The sequence below is a fragment of the Notothenia rossii genome (genome assembly GCF_949606895.1).
Source record: "Notothenia rossii genome assembly, chromosome: 2".
Taxonomy (NCBI): domain Eukaryota; kingdom Metazoa; phylum Chordata; class Actinopteri; order Perciformes; family Nototheniidae; genus Notothenia; species Notothenia rossii.
The window spans coordinates 49,527,678-49,546,018 of record NC_136904.1 but is presented as its reverse complement, the minus strand read 5'-3'; the positions used below and the strand labels follow the sequence as shown (position 1 = coordinate 49,546,018).

General features: G+C 41.0%; 1 protein-coding gene and 1 long non-coding RNA gene across 3 annotated transcripts; both read right to left on the bottom strand.

Moving 5' to 3' along the window:
• Window positions 1-977: 977 nt before the first annotated feature.
• Window positions 978-16,050, bottom strand: tollip (toll interacting protein). 2 transcript variants are annotated; one of them, XM_079667204.1, is made up of 6 exons: window positions 15,863-16,050; window positions 4,682-4,831; window positions 4,397-4,579; window positions 3,505-3,657; window positions 2,979-3,063; window positions 978-2,452 (listed from the first exon to the last, which is right to left on the bottom strand). In XM_079667204.1, the coding sequence occupies exons 1-6, from the start codon at window positions 15,893-15,895 to the stop codon at window positions 2,229-2,231; spliced, it is 828 nt and encodes a 275-aa protein (XP_079523330.1). In that variant the 5' UTR covers window positions 15,896-16,050; the 3' UTR covers window positions 978-2,228. The 2 variants fall into 2 exon arrangements, with proteins under 2 accessions (XP_079523330.1, XP_079523331.1); XM_079667205.1 differs by lacking the exon at window positions 15,863-16,050 and adding an exon at window positions 5,705-8,958.
• LOC307030653 lies at window positions 9,093-15,855 on the bottom strand. The gene is made up of 2 exons (XR_013805734.1): window positions 12,460-15,855; window positions 9,093-12,265 (listed from the first exon to the last, which is right to left on the bottom strand). It is a non-coding gene; the product is annotated as an uncharacterized lncRNA (long non-coding RNA).
• Window positions 16,051-18,341: the final 2,291 nt, after the last annotated feature.

The following is an 18,341-nucleotide window of genomic DNA, read 5'->3' as shown; positions in this document are numbered from 1 at the left end:
CAGTCAGCGATGGTTTGGGGAGCCATGTCAGCTGCTGGTGTTGGTCCACTGTGTTTCATCAAGCCCAGAGTAAATGCAGCTGTGTACCAAGAGATTTTAGAGCACTACATGCTTCCGTCTGCTGAAAAGCTCTATGGAGATGAGGAATTCATTTTCCAGCATGATCTGGCACCTGCCCACAGTGCCAAAACCACCAGTAACTGGTGTACTGACCATGGCATTACTGTCCTCGATTGGCCTGCAAATTCCCCTGACCTGAACCCCATAGAGAATATGTGGGGTATTGTGAAGAAGAAGCTGAAAGACACCAGACCCAACAATGCTAATGAGCTAAAGGCCGCTATTGAAGCATCCTGGGCATCCATAACACCTCAGCAATGCCACAGGCTGATTGCCTCCATGCCACGCCGCATTGATGCAGTAATCCGTGCAAAAGGATTCCCAACCAAGTACTGAGTGCATTAATGGACATTTTCAAATGTTTGATTGTGTTTTGCTGTTATAAATCTTTTTTTTTTACTTGGTCTGAGGAACTATTCTAATTTTTTGAGATAGGATTTTTGAGTTTTCTTAAGCTGTATGCCATAATCAGCAATATTAAAATAATAAAAGGCTTGCAATATTTCAGTTGATTTGTAATGAATCCAGAATGTATGACATTTTTGTTTTTTTAATTGCATTACAGAAAATAAAGAACTTTATCACAATATTCTAATTTTCTGAGACAGTCCTGTACATGACACCAGGCTGGACAAAGGAAGATGACAATGAGTTGTTTTTATGAGCATCTTTTTCTTCTAACATCTTCCTTTAACAAAGATTCATTGTGCTTGTGTGGAGCTGAATGTAGCTGTGGTTGTGAAGAGGGGACACGTTGTCTTCTGAACACTAAAACCACTCTTCCTAAAGCTATTTCAGTAACATGAAGATTTAAACAACTGCAGTTTATGACAAGCATGACGATAAATGACAAAAGATTCTAATAATCAATTTAATAAATTAAACTGCAAGTGCAAGGATGTCCAGATGCTGAAAGAACAGAATCACATGACACAGAACAAAATGACTGAAATTGTGAAGTAATAATGAGCGATAGTAAATGAATCACAAGTGATAAGTCCATCAGACGACATCTGTCACGTGAACCTTTGGCAGGCAGAATCCACAGTGGAGCGGAGAAGATCTAGAGGAGCTAGAGGGCACAGCTGTGGCCGGGAATCAGGAAGCGTTGCGCTCACATCACACAGTGAATATGAATCTGTTGGTCCTCATGTACATGCTTTAATAGGATGGTGGGGGGGTCACCATAAACAATAGATGCAATTAGTTGTTCTTTTACTTCATACTGCAGGACCATCTTGAACTTTGACCCTCTTGCTCTTATATCTGCTATCCAGTCAGAAAAACCTGGTGTTTTTGGCATTGTGGGTTTGACATACTATGAATTGGAACATATGAAATGTTTTTCTGGCACACTAAATAGTTTGGTCCTATGGGGATGAACATCCAGTGGGGTTCTCACCCTCACTACTCAGGGGGCACTAAGTATTTCTAAATACAGCGGTGAATACTTATCTCAATAAAAGTTAGAGTAAATCTCTCCAGACAATGTTCATCACAGCTAACTGTGTTTTTATCAAAACTCTCATATATACACCGGATATTACTTTACAACAGTTCCCACATCCTTACTGCACTGATTGATAATTGGTGTCATCAGAAATGATTTGCTCACTATGAAAGATGACTCAGAGTGACATGGCGTCCTCAGGGTGTTTGTTCATCAACTCATCACCATATATTCTAAATAATTTATACATCCATAATAATTTACCAGATTTTGAGCTCTGCATTAAACACTTTACAGCGACATATAAAACAACAGAATTCTGCAGGTAACTACAGACATGATGTAAACATCATAATAACAACAACAGGACTCACTACAGCTCAGACAGTGCAAATCAAACGCTGAGTGAGCAGATGAACACACTGATACAAACCTTAAGCACCCTCACATCCTAATGCAGGATCAATAGAGGGACAGGAAACATCTCTGTGGCTGCAGTGTGTGTGTGTGTGTGTGTGTGTGTGTGTGTGTGTGTGTGTGTGTGTGTGTGTGTGTGTGTGTGTGTGTGTGTGTGTGTGTGCGTGCGTGCGTGCGTGCGTGCGTGCGTGCGTGCGTGCGTGCGTGCGTGCATATTTCAACTGTGAGCCATGTTCTGCAGTTAGAGCTCCTCGGCCATCTGCAGCAGAGAGTTGATGGCAGCGTCCTTGTTGCCCTGCTGGGCGTCCAGCACGGTGCGGACCACCTCGGGGTCCAGGTTGGGGAACATGTCCTGCAGAGCCTTCAGGTCCTCCTCGCTGCACACCGGCCCCGGGCCCCCCACTGCGGGCACGGCTGCGGGCAACCCCATCGGCATCATGCCCTGGTTGTAGACTGCAGGCACTCCTAGCAACACAACACACACTGCTGATGTAAGAGCCAGACACAGAGGGGGGGGGGAACTAACAGAGAAGAGCCAGCCCAATAAAAGGTCTTAGGCTTTTAAAATAACTATTAGGTTTTAATCCTTTTTTCAGGCAAGACAGTAACCACTTAGCTTCAAAATATGTGATCAGTTTATCCAAATAACGTACATTTTTGGATTTGATGTCAATGTTTGGAGGTGACGAGGGTAAACACAGGTCGGCGATGTAAATAACCTCAGGGTATTTAATAATATTTATAAGTTAAACCACCAATTTGGGGATAGTTAGAAAAATACTTAGCTAGTAAGCTAGCTAGGCATCTTCTTAGATAGATAGCTAGCTAACTAGCCTTCTAGCACACTGTTAATTAATACTGTCTGTAGGTTAACTAGTTTTTATACATTTCAACCCTGTAGACCTGTGGCTACCCTTCGGACGGCGAAGGTGATTACAAAAACACTATCGAGAGGCTAGATTGTGTGTGTGTGTGTGTGTGTGTGTCTGACCTGCAATGGGCACATATCCCACCCCCTGCTGGTACACAGAGGGCATCAGGACGACGGGCTGGGTCACCATGCCTGCAGGTAAGGACTGACAGAGAGGAGAGATGAAGAACCGAACATGTTCATCACACCTAAAGAGGGGTGGGGTGGATAAGAATATAATGCAAAATGGCATTATATTGTATATGGTTTTCTTTGTATTAAGACTAAGAAACGACTCATATACTGGAAGATGGTCCAAATGGTTCAAATATATCTCAAAATGAATATGATTGTGAATATAACCTACTCAATTGCTATTGAGAACATGAGTCCTATTTACCTTGATTATTTGGGAACATGATACGCTTTGCATTTATTATGTGTCCATAACACACAGGAATATGTCTCGTATTGCACTGTGCTGGTGTTGGTAGTTTATTGTGTTGTTTGCTGTAAAAAGGTTTAATAAAGTCTAAGTGGTGGAGTTGCACATCCTCTACATGAGGGTCTCAGGAGTGAGGAAGAGTACGAGAGAGAGTGCACTCACAGCGAAAGACATCACCAGGTTGATCATGCCCTCCTTGTCGTCGCCCTGCCGACCGCTGAGGGTGAACCACTCGTCCACCACGCTGCCCCCCCGCAGGCTTTCAGGGATGGTGACGTGAGTCCATGCTATCCTGTCGTCCATGGAGAACGCTCTCTGGAAACAGACAAACAGCACGCTCAGAGCTCACTCACTAAACACATGCAGAGAGTCTGTCTGATTAACTGTTCCAAATATCCCAGGAAACACAGGGAGAACAATTGTATATAAATAAACATTCTGTGGTTAAGGTATTCTTCTAACATTGTCTTCACTAGATGTGGTTTAGTTTAAGCCTAATGACTATGGTCCCCAGTTTAATTAAGCACACTGTCACACACATGTACTGCAACAGTGGGTGCACCGCTGGTCCCATTACAATTCATTTGTATCACAGTACTATACTTGAAATAAATAAAAAAAATAAAAAATAAAAGTACTTTTGTGACTTTGTGGGGTGGTAAGGAGGCAATCATCATCGTGATGGAAACTAAATAAGAGTTGTAAATATCTGCACTGCCTTTAAACACCCGCCTTATCAGATATGTCTAAACTGAAGTCATGAATGTTAAAGGCCTTTGCCTTTATGTTTTTCTGTAAAACATGTTTTGACTTTGATCAGCATATACTGTAGCTGAACAGTATATAGGAACATCAATTTAAAAACTGAAACTAGTTCAAATGTTCATAATTTCTCATCTCCTAATCATCTTATCTGTACGGGTGTTACTGTTGGAGTATCACTGAATGTTTGTGCTGTTGTTCTTAATGCGGTTTGGAAACTGTTACACCCCTTCTTATCCATGTGTGTGTGTGAGTACTGTAGGGGATGGATTCAGCAGGTCCCCCTCCTCACCTCATCAAAGATCTCCAGGTAGAAGGAGTCCACCCCCGGGGGCACGGTGCACTGGATCACCTTGTTCCAGCGCGGGTTCTTGGCTCCGTTGTGAGCAGTGGGGGTCTCGTACACTGCGTAGCCCAGCCGGACACGGCAGTACGGATCCATCCGGGTCATCCCGTAGTTCTTAGCCAGCTTCCCCTTCAGAGCAGAACAGACAGGACCAGTGTGATATGATCCACAGGGGGACAAACATCCAGATGAGACACAGCCGTGTGTGTGTGTGTGTGTGTGTGTGTGTACCTGCACCACTGTGATGCTGAGTCGCCCCACAGTTGCCATGGAGCCCCCGTACTGCAGTTGGTGGGCCGCCTGTGCGTCCAGGTGCACCTGCTGCTGCCGCTGGGTGGGGGCGATCCGCAGGAAGTCCTGGGGAAGCTCCCCAATGTACACCTGAACACACACACACACACACACACACACACACACACACACACACACACACACACACACACACACACACACACACACACACACACACACACACACACACACACACACACACACACACACACACACACACACACACACACACACACACACACACACACACACACACACACACACACACACACACACACACACACACACACACACACACACACACACACACACACACACACACACACACACACACACACACACACACAAAATGGCAATTCAAAGATGACAGAAAAGACATGAGACAAATGTAACCGCCAGAGTAAAGAGCTAAAGTTAGGCTATAAGGAACTAGATCTTGGTCACATGACTTCATGTCAACAGCACTAAGCTACAGGTGGCTAATGTTTGGTGTGATGGCAGTAATCTCATTTAGACCCTTGTTAGCAAACACTGAAGCTTCTGAAGACAACTCCTGTTCTGGCTGCCTTACACTGGCTCCCTATAGAACACAGGATAGAATTTAAAATTCTTCTTCTCGTCTACAAAGCCCTTAATGGGCAGGCGCCATCTTACCTTAAAGAACTCATTATACCCTACTGTCCTACTAGGGCATTGCGTTCCAAGAATGCAGGGTTGTTGGTTGTTCCTAGAGTCTCTAAAAGTACAATGGGAGCCAGAGCCTTTTCTTATCAAGCTCCACATTTGTGGAATCAGCTTCCAGTTTGTGTTCGGGCGGCAGACACCCTATCCGTTTTTAAGAGTGCGCTCAAGACCTTCCTTTTTGATTAAAGCTTATAGTTAGGGCTGATTAGATTCAGCCCCTAGTTTGCTGATATAGGCTCAGTTTGTCAGGGACATGTTACTTCTTCCTTCTGTCTATACCTGTGTACTCTCATGTTCCGGTTAACCAGCTTCCCCAAATTTCTTTTTGGTGTCCATAGACGCCGGGATCCGGAGTCATGGCTGATCCTGTTGCTGTGGTCCTGAGTCCTGGATCGCGAGTCGTGGCTGATCCTTTTGCTGTGGTCCTGAGTCCTGGATCGCGAGTCATGGCTGATCCTGTTGCTGTGGTCCTAGATGGATATCCTTGTGGATTCATCTTTCATTCATAACATTCATCTGCTACTTAGTAATTATTTATCTATTATCTAATATATCATTCCAATAACTTGTATATAGACTCGTATTGCACTATTCCACTTGTTTTTCTCACTTTTTAAAAACTATTTTTCTTTTTGTATTACTTTTAATATAGTATATTTTAATATTGTTTTAATATTGTCTGCTTATCTCTATTATTTTGTTGCACTGTTGGAGAAGCCTGTGACCTAAGATTTTCAACGACATAATTACTCTGTAGCTATGTTAGTTTGACAATAAAGAACCTTGCTAAAGTTGCTTGTTGCCGACCCATGCTGTAGGCTCTACATTCTATAGTTCAACTTTTACATTTCTATTTGAAGGTTGCCTCGTGCACAAACAAATATGAGGTAAAAAGAAAATGCAAATGGTTGCCGGAGTGGAAGAAATCCTTCCCATTTGTTGAATCTTATGCAAAGACAGGCATGATGTTCTGCAAAAGCTGTCATGCTTTTCCCAGTCTTTCGAAAGGGAACAACCTTTTTTTTGGTGTGGGTGGTGGCAAAATCTGGATAAAAACACTCCAAGAACGACATCACATTCTGACTTCTCAGGCGCTCAGGCTGCGAAAGTAAACCCAAGCAGAATGGAACACATGGCTTGTGTCCTACAACAGATGTCAGAGAATGTCAGAGAAAAGATGACAAAGCTATTTAATATAGCTTACTTTGCGGCAAAAGAAGAAGCCCCCTTCACCATGTTTCCAAGCCTAGTTGACTTGCATCACAAAAATTGTCTGGACCTTGGTGACACTTACAAGAACGACAATGCCTGTCGCACCTTTGTCCAGGCCATAGGTCAATCTATGAAGGATGACCTGGTGGAGAAACTAAAAAACACACACTTCTTCTCTGTCATGTCCGATTCCAGTGTTGACCGCTCCGTGAAAGATCAGGAGATGGTCTGCTTGACATACAGTTACAAGAAAAAGTATGTTAACCCTTTGGAATTAACTGGATTTCTGCATAAATTAGTCATAAAATGAGTTCTGATCTGCACGTTTGAAGTTTGCAAAAGAGCACCTGGATGTTCCAAAATATTCTGTGGACAGATGAAACCAAAGTTGAGTTGTTTGGAAGGAACACACAATGCTATGTGTGGAGAAAAAAAGGCACAGCACACCAACATCAAAACCTCATCCCAACTGTGAGGTATGGTGGAGGGAGCATCATGGTTTGGGGCTGCTTTGCTGCCTCAGGGCCTGGAGAGATTGCCATCATCGACGGAAAAATGAATTCTCAAGTTTATCAAGACATTTTGCTGGAGAACTTAAGGCCATCTGTCCACCAATTGAAGCTCAACAGAAGATGGCTGATGCAACAGGACAACGACCGAAAGCACAGAAATAAATCAACAACAGAATGGCTTCAACAGAAGAAAATAGGCCTTCTGGAGTGGCCCAGTAAGAGTCCTGACCTCAACCCAATTGAGATGCTGTGGCATGACCTCAAGAGAGCGATTCACACCAGACATCCCAAGAATATTGCTGAACTGAAACAGTTTTGTAAAGAGGAATGGTCCAAAATTCCTCCTGACCGTTGTGCAGGTCTGATATGCAACTATAGGAAACGTTTGGTTGAGGTTATTGCTGCCAAAGGAGGGTCAACCAGTTATTAAATCCAAGGGTTCACATACTTTTTCAACCCTGCACTGTGAATGTTTACATGGTGTGTTCAATAAAAACATAAAAACATATAATTGTTTGTGTGGTTTTAGGTTAAGCAGACTGTGTGTGTCTATTGTAGTGAATAATATGAAGATCAGAACACATTTTATGCTATGCCTGCTAGCATCATGCTACTACAGCGTGTTAATGTTGCATCTTTTATCAGCTGTGAGTAGTGCTGCGTACCTGGACTCACATTCAGGTTCAGGTCTGGACTCAAGTCCAGAGGTTCAGGTTCAGGTCCGGACCTGAACCCATGGCTTTTGTCAAGTTGTGTGAGTAACAAAAGTTAACTTATAGAGAACCGCAGTGACGCGTCATAAAACCCGGAAGTAAACTTCTTCCGGTTCCTTCGTCAAAAAGCAATGCAATTTCTTCATAGGATTTTGGAAAATAGCTCGAAATAAGGTCTGTGGTTGACACACATTTAAGAGAGGGATCACGTTTTGTTCAGCCGGATAATCTCCACATGTCAACCCTACTTTTAAAATTTCTGAATCATAAATCTAGTCGCCAGAAGCAAAATGCTAACGTTATGCTATAGACGAACTACAAGCCAGTACAGCAGCAGGGTCGCACGACTTCAACGTCACGCCAACTTAAGATCGTTTCAACTGACTTGCACTGAAACTGCACTTTGAAAACTTTAAATATATTAACATTTTAAACTGTATACCTCGGTTATCTAGGCCCTTTTTGTTTTGTTTCATGTATACCACGTTTATCTAAGCCCTTTTTGTTTTATGTATACATGTCACACTGTGGGAAACGATATTTCTGGATGTATAACACATGTAGAATTTTTTACAATAAAGCTGACTTTGACTTTCGCACGCTTGCATATTTTAACAAAGCTTTTCATTTTAGCCACACTGAATTTAACTAGAAGTCATGGCTGTGTCAATTACCAGTCTGATATTGTTTTACAAAGATGACAAGAAGAGTGTAGATAGAGGAGAGAACCAGTGGCGGCGCCAGAGATTTTCTCTAGGGGGTAGTGTGGGGTAGCTTGACGTTTTATAGAGGGTGCTCAAACTTTAAGGGTTTCCCATTAATGCACCAGCGCTACAGTTGAATTTTCTACTGCAACTCATACTTGTTAACCCTCCCGATTTTCGCGGGAGACTCCCGATTTCATTGTCCTCTCCCGGTATCCTCCTGGGGTCATATTTCTCCCGCATTTCTCCCGATTTCTGACAAAATCAGATTTACTCAGGACTGTTTCCACTCGGACTTTAATACAGCTACACCATTGTTTGGTTTCCATGGTAACACGTCTCTTTAGTAGCGCGCGCAACTGAAAGTCTGACAGGGTGAGGCAGATAGTCACAGAAAACAAAACAAAAATCGACAACTACTCTACTCTCTGCTCACTCCTTGCCTGCTCACACATATGCTCCATCAAGGATGGTGCTACAGGCCGCAAGGCAGTGCACTTAGAACTACAATATAAGCATGTTAATGTTAATCTAACAGCTCCGGCGATCCACTAGCACCCCCCCATCTTGCATTTTGAAATGCTCCCGAAGATTTTTTTTTTTTAATATTGAAGTTAAAAGCATCAATCTGGTGCACTTTGAGAGCAAAATGAAGAGATCTATGGATACATCTCTCAACATACATATGAAACAGAACTGTAAACAGATTTACTATTTCTTTATAGATATTTTACAAATCACTCCCCTTTTAAAACAAAACGTTTGAGACCCACTGAGATAACTAGACTAAAGTTAACTATCTAAACACTGAGTCCTTTACTTCACCTGAGCTGAGGTTATCTGAGACTCAGTCTGAAAGGAGAGAGTTCTCCCTCCACTTTGTTGTTGAAAAAGCTCCTTATATCCGTTAGCTTGGCTAGCTAGCACCAGATGCTAACCACAACAATCTCCGGTAGAGACCCACCGGTGCTCGCGCACGCACACAAAATGGTTCGTGCCACACACACACAGAGCAGAGCTTGAATGAAACACAGAGAGCCAGAAGTAAGCTACTTGTACTCACGAAGCCTATTATGTGCAGAATCCCTCTCGCTTTCAGGTGGTTTTGATTGAGTGTCAACACGTGGACGTTTAAGGACTAAAAAACGATCCATTTGTCACTTTGCTGTTAGCAAATAATTTGGCACTCCAGCTAACAGGAAGTCACTCAAGTGTCGCAAAGTAATTTAGCCTATGGATAGGTCAAAAATCTAATGGGTGCTGGCCAGTGGCCTTATCACCTGTGTTGGCTTTATGTTTTTGGTCAAACATTTGTTTGTTTCAAATTTGCATTGATGTAATCAATAATCTTTCTAATTTAATTCAATTAAAAAAAGATTTTAAAAGATCGGGAAAAAAAGAAACATATTTCTTGGGGGTGCTTAGGGGGTGCTTTGGCAATCCTGGGGGGTGCTTCAGCCCCCCCTAGCTCCCCCCTGGCGCCGCCCCTGGAGAGAACCACTACAAGTCAGGACACGTAAAACATTGCAGCCTATATGAAGGTGTGCTTACCGGTGTCGTCAGGGCTAGCATGAGGGACAAGGTTTATAGTGTCGGTGAGTAGTGATAGCAAGAGTACCGTTAACCTAGAGTTCATTTATTCACATTAATTCCCATCAACAAATCCATTTTATGTGTCACATGAAATCTTTATTAGGCAAGGCAAGGCAAGTTTATTTATATAGCACTTTTCAACACAAGGCAATTCAAAGTGATTTACAAAAAATGAAAGACATTAAGAAAATGGCATTTAAAATCAGTCATTAAAAAGAAAAGCTAATAAAATAAACATTAAAAGAAAAAATACATGGATAAAAGTTACAGTGCAGTCTAAGATATGAATAGTTCAATTAAAAGCAGCTACAAAAAGAAATGTCTTCAGCCTGGATTTAAAAGTAGTAAGAGTTGCAGCGGACCTGCAGGTTTCTGGGAGCTTGTTCCAGATATTTGGAGCATAATAACTGAACGCTGCTTTACCATGTTTAGTTCTGACTCTGGGGACAGAAAGCTGACCAGTCCCTGAAGACCTGAGAGATCTGGATGGTTCATCATTTAGCAGGAGGTCAGAAATGCATTTTGGTCCTAAGCCATTCAGTGCTTTATAAACAGCAGCAGTATTTTGAAATCTATTCTTTGACACACAGGAAGCCAGAGTAAAGATTTCAGAACAGGAGTGATGTGATCCACTTTCAGTGAGGACTCGAGCAGCAGCGTTCTGAATCAGCTGCAGCTTTCTAATAGATTTTTTAGTGAGACCTGTGAAGACACCATTGCAGTAGTCCAGTCTACTGAAGATAAAAGCATGGACAAGTTTTTCCAAATCCTGCTGTGACATTAGTCTTTTAATCCTAGATATGTTCTTTAGGTGATAGTAAGCTGATTTAGTAACTGTTTTAATGTGACTGTTGAAACTCAGGTCAGAGTCCATGACTACACCTAGATTTCTGGCTTTTTCTGTTGTTTTGAACATTGCAGACTGAAGCTCAGCGCTAACTTTTAAACGTTCTGCCTTGGCTCCAAAAACCATTACCTTAGTTTTATCTTTGTTTAATTGGAGAAAGTTCTGACACATCCAGTCATTGATTTGTTCAATGCACTTACTCAGTGTTTGAATTGGAGCATAGTCTCCTGGTGAAATGGTTTCGTAAATGTGTGTGTCATCCGCATAGCTATGTTAACTTATTTTGTTGTTCTTCATTATCTGAGCCAGTGGTAGCATGTAGACGTTAAAGAGAAGAGGCCTCAAGATTACAAATATTACACACCAGAAAACACAGAAATATCCATGAAATAAACATACAGTTTGATATAACATAAACAATTAAAGGGATAATTGGGAAGCCATTACAAATGTAAATATATTTTAAATAATAAAACAATCCCACCACCACCACCACCACAGGTATCTACAGGAGAAGAGGGAATTCTCTCCACAAAATGTGAATGCCCATGTGGAGAATGGAAATGCAGTCATGTGGCTGCATGAGCCATCTTTGCAATCCACAATTTCAGCTGAACTGACACCCCCTGTCAGTGGAAGAAGCGAAAGGCAGCTAAACGTATGCATTCAGTGGAGGAGCTATTTCCTCCAACCAATAACTAATTCAACCCGCTGACCAGAGAGCCCACCTCCGAAGATCGTGACTGGCTGAGGGACAGACTCGGGGGTAGGTTCTCAGGAATTTCTTGGCTTCTCTCCCCCGAGCCAGAAGAGGAACACTGCAGCTTGGAAACACTTACTGTTCCTGAAATTATCAAATCTGTTGGGCATCAGGGACCTTAGGCAATTGTGGCAAGCATGGCATTGTCTGAAGAGCAACAGAGGGCAATTCAGGTGGCTACCACTGGTCAGCGAACCAACCCAAACTGGCATTTGTTCAGGAAAGGAAGGTTGACTGCCAGCAACTTTGGAGCTGTCCTGAGGTCAAAGTGTGTGACTGCTTCCCTTATTGCCAGGGTGCTAGGGCAACAACAGGCCCTTGATGGTGTTTTTTCTGTACAGTGGGGGACTATGAATGAATGTGAGGGCGTGAGGGCATTCACCACTGCAACCCAGATGCAGGTCCATGAGTCAGATTTGTGGCTCTCCCAATCAGGAGTGTTGGGGGCATCTCCAGATGGTCTGGTAGGTTCTTCCGCTGTGCTGGAGGTAAAGTGTCCCTACGGAGCCAGGGAAATGACAATTAGTGAAGCATTGCAAATCAAGGGCTTCTGTGTCAGTAAGGAAGGAGAAAGATTCAGCCTGCGTGAGGAACATCCTTACTGGCACCAAGTGCAAGGTCAGCTTCACCTCAATGCAAGAAAGAAGAAGAAATAAAAAAATTGTGAATCATTTTTAATTTACATTTACTCGCCTTTGCAATGTTGTGGTTGTTAGAGTGTTAGGTTTTCTGTCAGCTCGTCTGTTGGGAAGATATAAAATATTAGTTTCATGGAAGTCACACCGTCACATATACTGTAAGAGCATTAAGACATACAGTACATAGGCTAAAACAAAACATCTAAAGATATAACCTTGCACTTTGATAAGTCTCGTGAACATTTTCACTATTTTGACATTTTTATAGATCAAAATTGAACTAAAGAAATAAATGGTAGATTAATCCATATTGAAAATAGGTGTCAGCTGCTACAGTAATTATAATAGCTATATTTCTTAATTAATTAAGATAAGATATTACTGTATTGATTCCAATTTGGGAAATGTTTGTGTTGCAGCAGCATAACAAGAAAAACAAAATATAAGTTATTATATATACAAAAGTATGTGAGGGATGGGATATTAAATTGAATATAAATGTAAAATGTACATGTGATTTTACGTCCAAGTGAAGCTATGGAGCAGAGAGTTCTCTGCCAGCCAGAGGTGATTTGTTATTAGTTCAATATGTCAAACTGATTTCCCTGACTACAATCTTTAGTTACATGGTGAAACGTTATGCTGCTTGTACTAATTAGACTTATCATATAAGCCACACAGGTTTTAATAGGATGTATTCATTATCTTTACTTATGTTGCGGTCTTTTCAGCAGTGCCATCTCTAAAACAGCGATACAGTCACTACCAATCATTTACATTTCACCGTGACATGGACAAAAATGTAACGTCAGCTTACCTCATGGCACGAATCCAGACTCTCCTTTGGAAAACATTGGCCGGAAAACGATAGAACAAGCACGTTTCATGCGAAGACCTGTGGCTGCAACCCGGAGCAAAGCAACAAACCATTGCGTAGCTAACTACAGTAGTAGCGCTAGCTTTAGCTAACGTTAGCTAACGAAACGAACTGCCGAGTAAAATCGGAAAACACTGGTAATTAATTATTATATAATTTGTAAAACTACGGTGTTAAAAACGACAATTTCAAAAATACAGATTCTAATGGTCAGATATACAGATACTAAAGATAGGCAGGTACTTGCTTTCAAGCAGAACACAGGGGAAAACAAACTTAGCGGAAGTGTTTACGTGTTAGGCGTAATGACGTACAACGGCCTCGACAATTTCTGTAGTCCTATTCAGTCACTCGGTAACAACCATCGTTTTTCAGACACGTAAACTCTTCAAAAATCACCATTGGGGTCACTGCTGATGTATTTAATGTCGTAGAACAAAACGTGATTTACCTCTTAAATTTGTGTCAACCACAGACCTTATTTCGAGCTATTTTCCAAAACCCTATGGAAAAAATGCATTGCTTTTTGACGAAGGAACCGGAAGTGCTAAAAATGCTAACTTACTCCCGGGTTTTTTGGACGCGTCATTACGGTTCTCTATTGTGAGCTAATTATCAATTGAAAATAAACTCATAATCAACTCAAATTCAAACTCGTCAGGTTTATTGTGCTCCCTTCCAACTTGTGTCTACATTTCTCTACAAAGTACAAATGTAAAAAAAAAACTTTTTGCCCCTTAGTCTACAAATGACTTATGACAGCAACTACAGTGAACTACTACAAAGTTCAAACATTTATTTCATTTACCAAACTAAAGTAACCAAACAGTCCCTGAGCTGACTGAGCCTAAATCCCTAAAACTTTGCTGAAAGGTAGAATGTAGAGTAGACTATACGCATTACACTGTTACACACCTACTATACAGTATACACTGTAGTGACTACTACTCGACCACGCTGTCCACTATATCTAAGGCAGCCAATCACATCGCTAGCTTCCCTTGACGTCACACAGATCTCGCGAGCAGTTGCGATATTTTGCGAGACTTCGTGAGTTCAGTAATGGCCGCCATATCAGAAGCCGACACGATGTTTTTTGTTTTTTCTCATCGCAAATTTCTCGATCTATGGAAGGTTTTAGATGGCTTAGAACAAAAAGGAGAATATTCGTAAGTGCTAGTTTTTTTGCGAGTCCAAGTACCGGTTCCCGACGTCCCGGTTTTAACCAGACTTGAACCGAAACTTTTTACAAGTCCAGTACCGGTTCGGCGTACCGGTACGCAGCACAAGCTGTGAGGACTGAAACGGGGCTACTCTTCCAGAAGCGCGCAATACAGGGCTTCCAATATTTACCCCACATGACCCAAACAATTCATGTGAAATACTCTATTCATGTTGTCCTTTTATTGCTGCATGATCTAAACACCTATTAAGAATACGCTTCTGCAAACAAATGATGACTTGTCTGTATTATATTTCTTATTATTGCAGAGAAATGTACACCATTATATAACATAAACGCAGATCATTTAACAAATGTGAGAAACCAAGGAGGTATACATCTATGAAGTGTTACACAATTCCTATGCACTATTGTAAGTATTTTATTTGTATGTTAAGTATATCATATGGTGCATCGTTGAAGGAGCCTGGGACTTAAACGGCAACAACATTTGTATCTTTGAGTCAATCAATATTTGAAAAACCCTTTAAAATGGCCTGCCCTCACCTTACAACCATGTACATGTACTATACAGCTGCTGGGGACACAGTGAGCATCTGCCCTGACCTGGTCTCTTTGCAGATGTGACGGCAACTGCTTTCCATTGTGAAAAAAGCGCACATGCATCATGATGGAGTCCTTTCCCTGAGGAACACCCTCAGTGTTGTGATGTATTTCCATTTAATAAGAGGTGTTTCTTTTACCTATTAAATGACTCACTTATCTACTCACTTGTTTACAATATACCATTAGCTAATACAAAATATAAATCCACTAATACATACACATATGATAAAAGGTTTAGATACCTAGCAGCAGCATATTGAGTCATCACAATGAGCTGTGATTCATGCATCAATCATCAGAATCCAGGAATATTATATATATTCTGAAATTGGCCATTACACTTAGCAAGTACTTTAACTTTTGGTACTTTAAGTATATTTTGATGATATTGGATCTGAAGGCAAGACTTAAACTTGTGACTCAGTATTTCTAAAATAACAGTAGTATATGTCTTGTTTAAAGATCTCAGGATAGACCACCTCCTCGGAAGTTACTAACAGTAAAAAGTATTGTTTACCGAGGTTATGTGTTGTTGTTTTTGTAGACAACACTGTGTATTAGCATTAGCTGCTATAGCGCTTTATTGACAGCCTGTTATGCTAGCTAAGCTAATATTAGCTCCTTATCTATATAACAGTCGGTGATTGTGTCCGTGTTGCTGCTGCTGGTCGTTTCTGTTGAATCACTGACTTATGAACTGTCAGAGCTGAGTCTAACAGCAGTGGGGGCTAGTTCCGCCTAGCCCCTGTTCTCCCAGCCGTCACACAGAGCCGCAGAGCCGCAGAGCGTTACCTGTCCCCGCTGGGTGCTGATGGTGGTCGCCATGTTGTCTCTGGGTATCCGCGGGAGATTAGACTCTGGAGAGTTCCCTAATCACTGAGTGCTGAGAAAATGAAATCACAACTTCAGAACTGTCAGTGAGCAGATCGGATCTAGCTCGGATTTGTTAGCTTTGACCCGGAAGTGATTTTTTTTATTTTTTTTTAAAGAAAGCTTTATTCAAAACCAGTTTTCCCATTCAGAATACAAATAGGCCTACAACTTTTACTAAGCGGAATCCCAACATATACCGTGATTAAAACGACTTATTGTTAACATGAATAAACATATTTGTGATGAAGAGTAATTTATTATATTAAACAATTATGACAATGTCATAACAAGTTTCTCTTATGTTAGGCTAGTACACATCGTACAAATACATCAAATAGAAACAATATGATTTTTTCTTATATTCTCTCTACAATAACCCTATATTAAATGTTTCCAATTTGAATTTTTGTTTACAGTGAAGCTAGTTTTGGACATCTGGAAACATTATTTCCTTACTTCTGAGTATAATCTGCTCTTTGATGAACATAACTCTTTTTAAGCATGTATGCGTCATGACACATTTTGGCCTGTTACATAGTGTATCATATGTAACAGGCTATTATTATATATAAATGCTATGTCAATAATACTGTAGCATCAAATCAAATGGGAAATGAAGAAGTGACTCATAAAGGACCCAGTAGAGAGGTGCAGGAATGAGTCCTAAACCAGGAAATGATTTGGCATTTATAGCTTGCTCCTTCGTCTTGAAATCCCTGAGATGTTGGTTAAACTCCTGAAAATAAGGTCTGTGGTTAATGAAAGTTTCTTTTAAAAAGTTGCTGTTAAAAGTTGACCAAATAAGCCAAGCATTCTCTGCACAGGGTTGCAAACTTGTCACCTTTCGGCGAAATTCGCCGTTTTGAATCCAAAATAGGTCATTTGTGTGATTCATGTAGATCTGCAATACAAATATTTTTGGGATATGGGGGGGGTCTGGGACCCGGATTAATCTGCGGCCGCGAGCTATGTGCCGTCATACACGCATGGTGTTCTTTTTTTATATATATTATAATGAAGCGCGAGCTGTGTGCTCGAGTCTTCCTGCCTGTCGGCTCTGCTCATGGATGGATGTATAATAAGGCTCTGCTGCTCCGTGATGATGGTCTAGCTTCAGCAGCTACATTACCTACCGTTCGTTAATATTAACTGTGTGGTCCGGAGTTACTGTGGCACAGACTGGACCGCTGGTGAACAGCTGTTAGAACGAGCCGTTCAGGTGTTCAGAGCAGAGCTCCCTGTCGGAGCGGCAGAGCATGATGTGCACTGAAAAGTTATTCTGTTGCAATCGTTGAGCTAGCTAACTAGCATACATTGTCACTATATGGCATGCTAACGTTAGCTTAGCCTTCGTTTTCTAATATTGTTTTTCATAGGCTATAAACAGAGGTTGTATAAGTATATTGTACAAGAGAAAAAGTAGAAGTACTCAGATCTTGTACTTGAGTAAAAGTAGAAGTACTCAGATCTTGTACTTGAGTAAAAGTAGAAGTACTCAGATCTTGTAATTGAGTAAAAGTAGAAGTACTCAGATCTTGTACTAGAGTAAAAGTAGAAGTACTCAGATCTTGTACTTGAGTAAAAGTACTCAGATCTTGTAATTGAGTAAAAATAGAAGTACTCAGGTATTGTACTTGAGTAAAAGTAGAAGTACCAGAATGTAGGAACAATCCTGCAATCAAAATGTTCCTCAAATAAAAGTAAAAAAGTATTATCATCAAAATATAGTTAAAGTAGCGACAGTTAAATAGAAGTACTCAGATCTTGTAGTAAAAGTAGAAGTACTCAGATCTTGTAGTAAAAGTAGAAGTACTCAGATCTTGTCGTAAAAGTCAGATCTTATACTTGAGTAAAAGTAGAAGTACCAGTGTAGGAACACTCTGTTACAGTAAAAGTACTGCATTCAAAATGTTCCTCAAGTGAAAGTAGAAAGTATTATCATCAGAATATAGTGAAAGTAGCGACAATAAAAGTAGTGATTGTGCAGATTGGTCCATTTCAGAATAATATATATGATATGTTTTCTAATGATTGATCATTAAAGTGTTCTCAAAGCTGGTAAAGGTGCAGCTAGTTTGAATGACTTTGTATACTGCAGGGTAGCTTGTGAATTTACTCCAGGTGGAACTGAAGATTTAACACTTGATTATATTTCACATCATTCATCCACATCTGTGAAGTAACTAAAGGTATTAAATACATGTAGGGGAGTAGAAGTACACCATGTACCTCTGAACTGTAGTGGAGTTGAAGTACAAAGTAGCAAAACATTGAAATACTTAAGTAAAGTACAAGTATCTCAAAATTGTACCCAAGTATAGTACTTGAGTTTATGAACTTAGTTACTTTACACCAGTGGCTATAAAGATAGAAAGACTAAGCCTTGCACAGAGGCATG

What these genes read in the sequence shown, in the direction of transcription:
- tollip (XM_079667204.1), bottom strand. Translation starts at nt 15,895, where the DNA reads ATGGCGACCACCATCAGCACCCAGCGGGGACAG. An exon ending in ACCTGGAGATCTTTGATGAG is followed by an intron (nt 3,658 to 4,396) that starts GTGAGGAGGGGG and finishes GTCTGTTTCCAG; the next exon opens with AGAGCGTTCTCCATGGACGA. An exon ending in ACCTGGTGATGTCTTTCGCT is followed by an intron (nt 3,064 to 3,504) that starts GTGAGTGCACTC and finishes CCTCTCTGTCAG; the next exon opens with TCCTTACCTGCAGGCATGGT.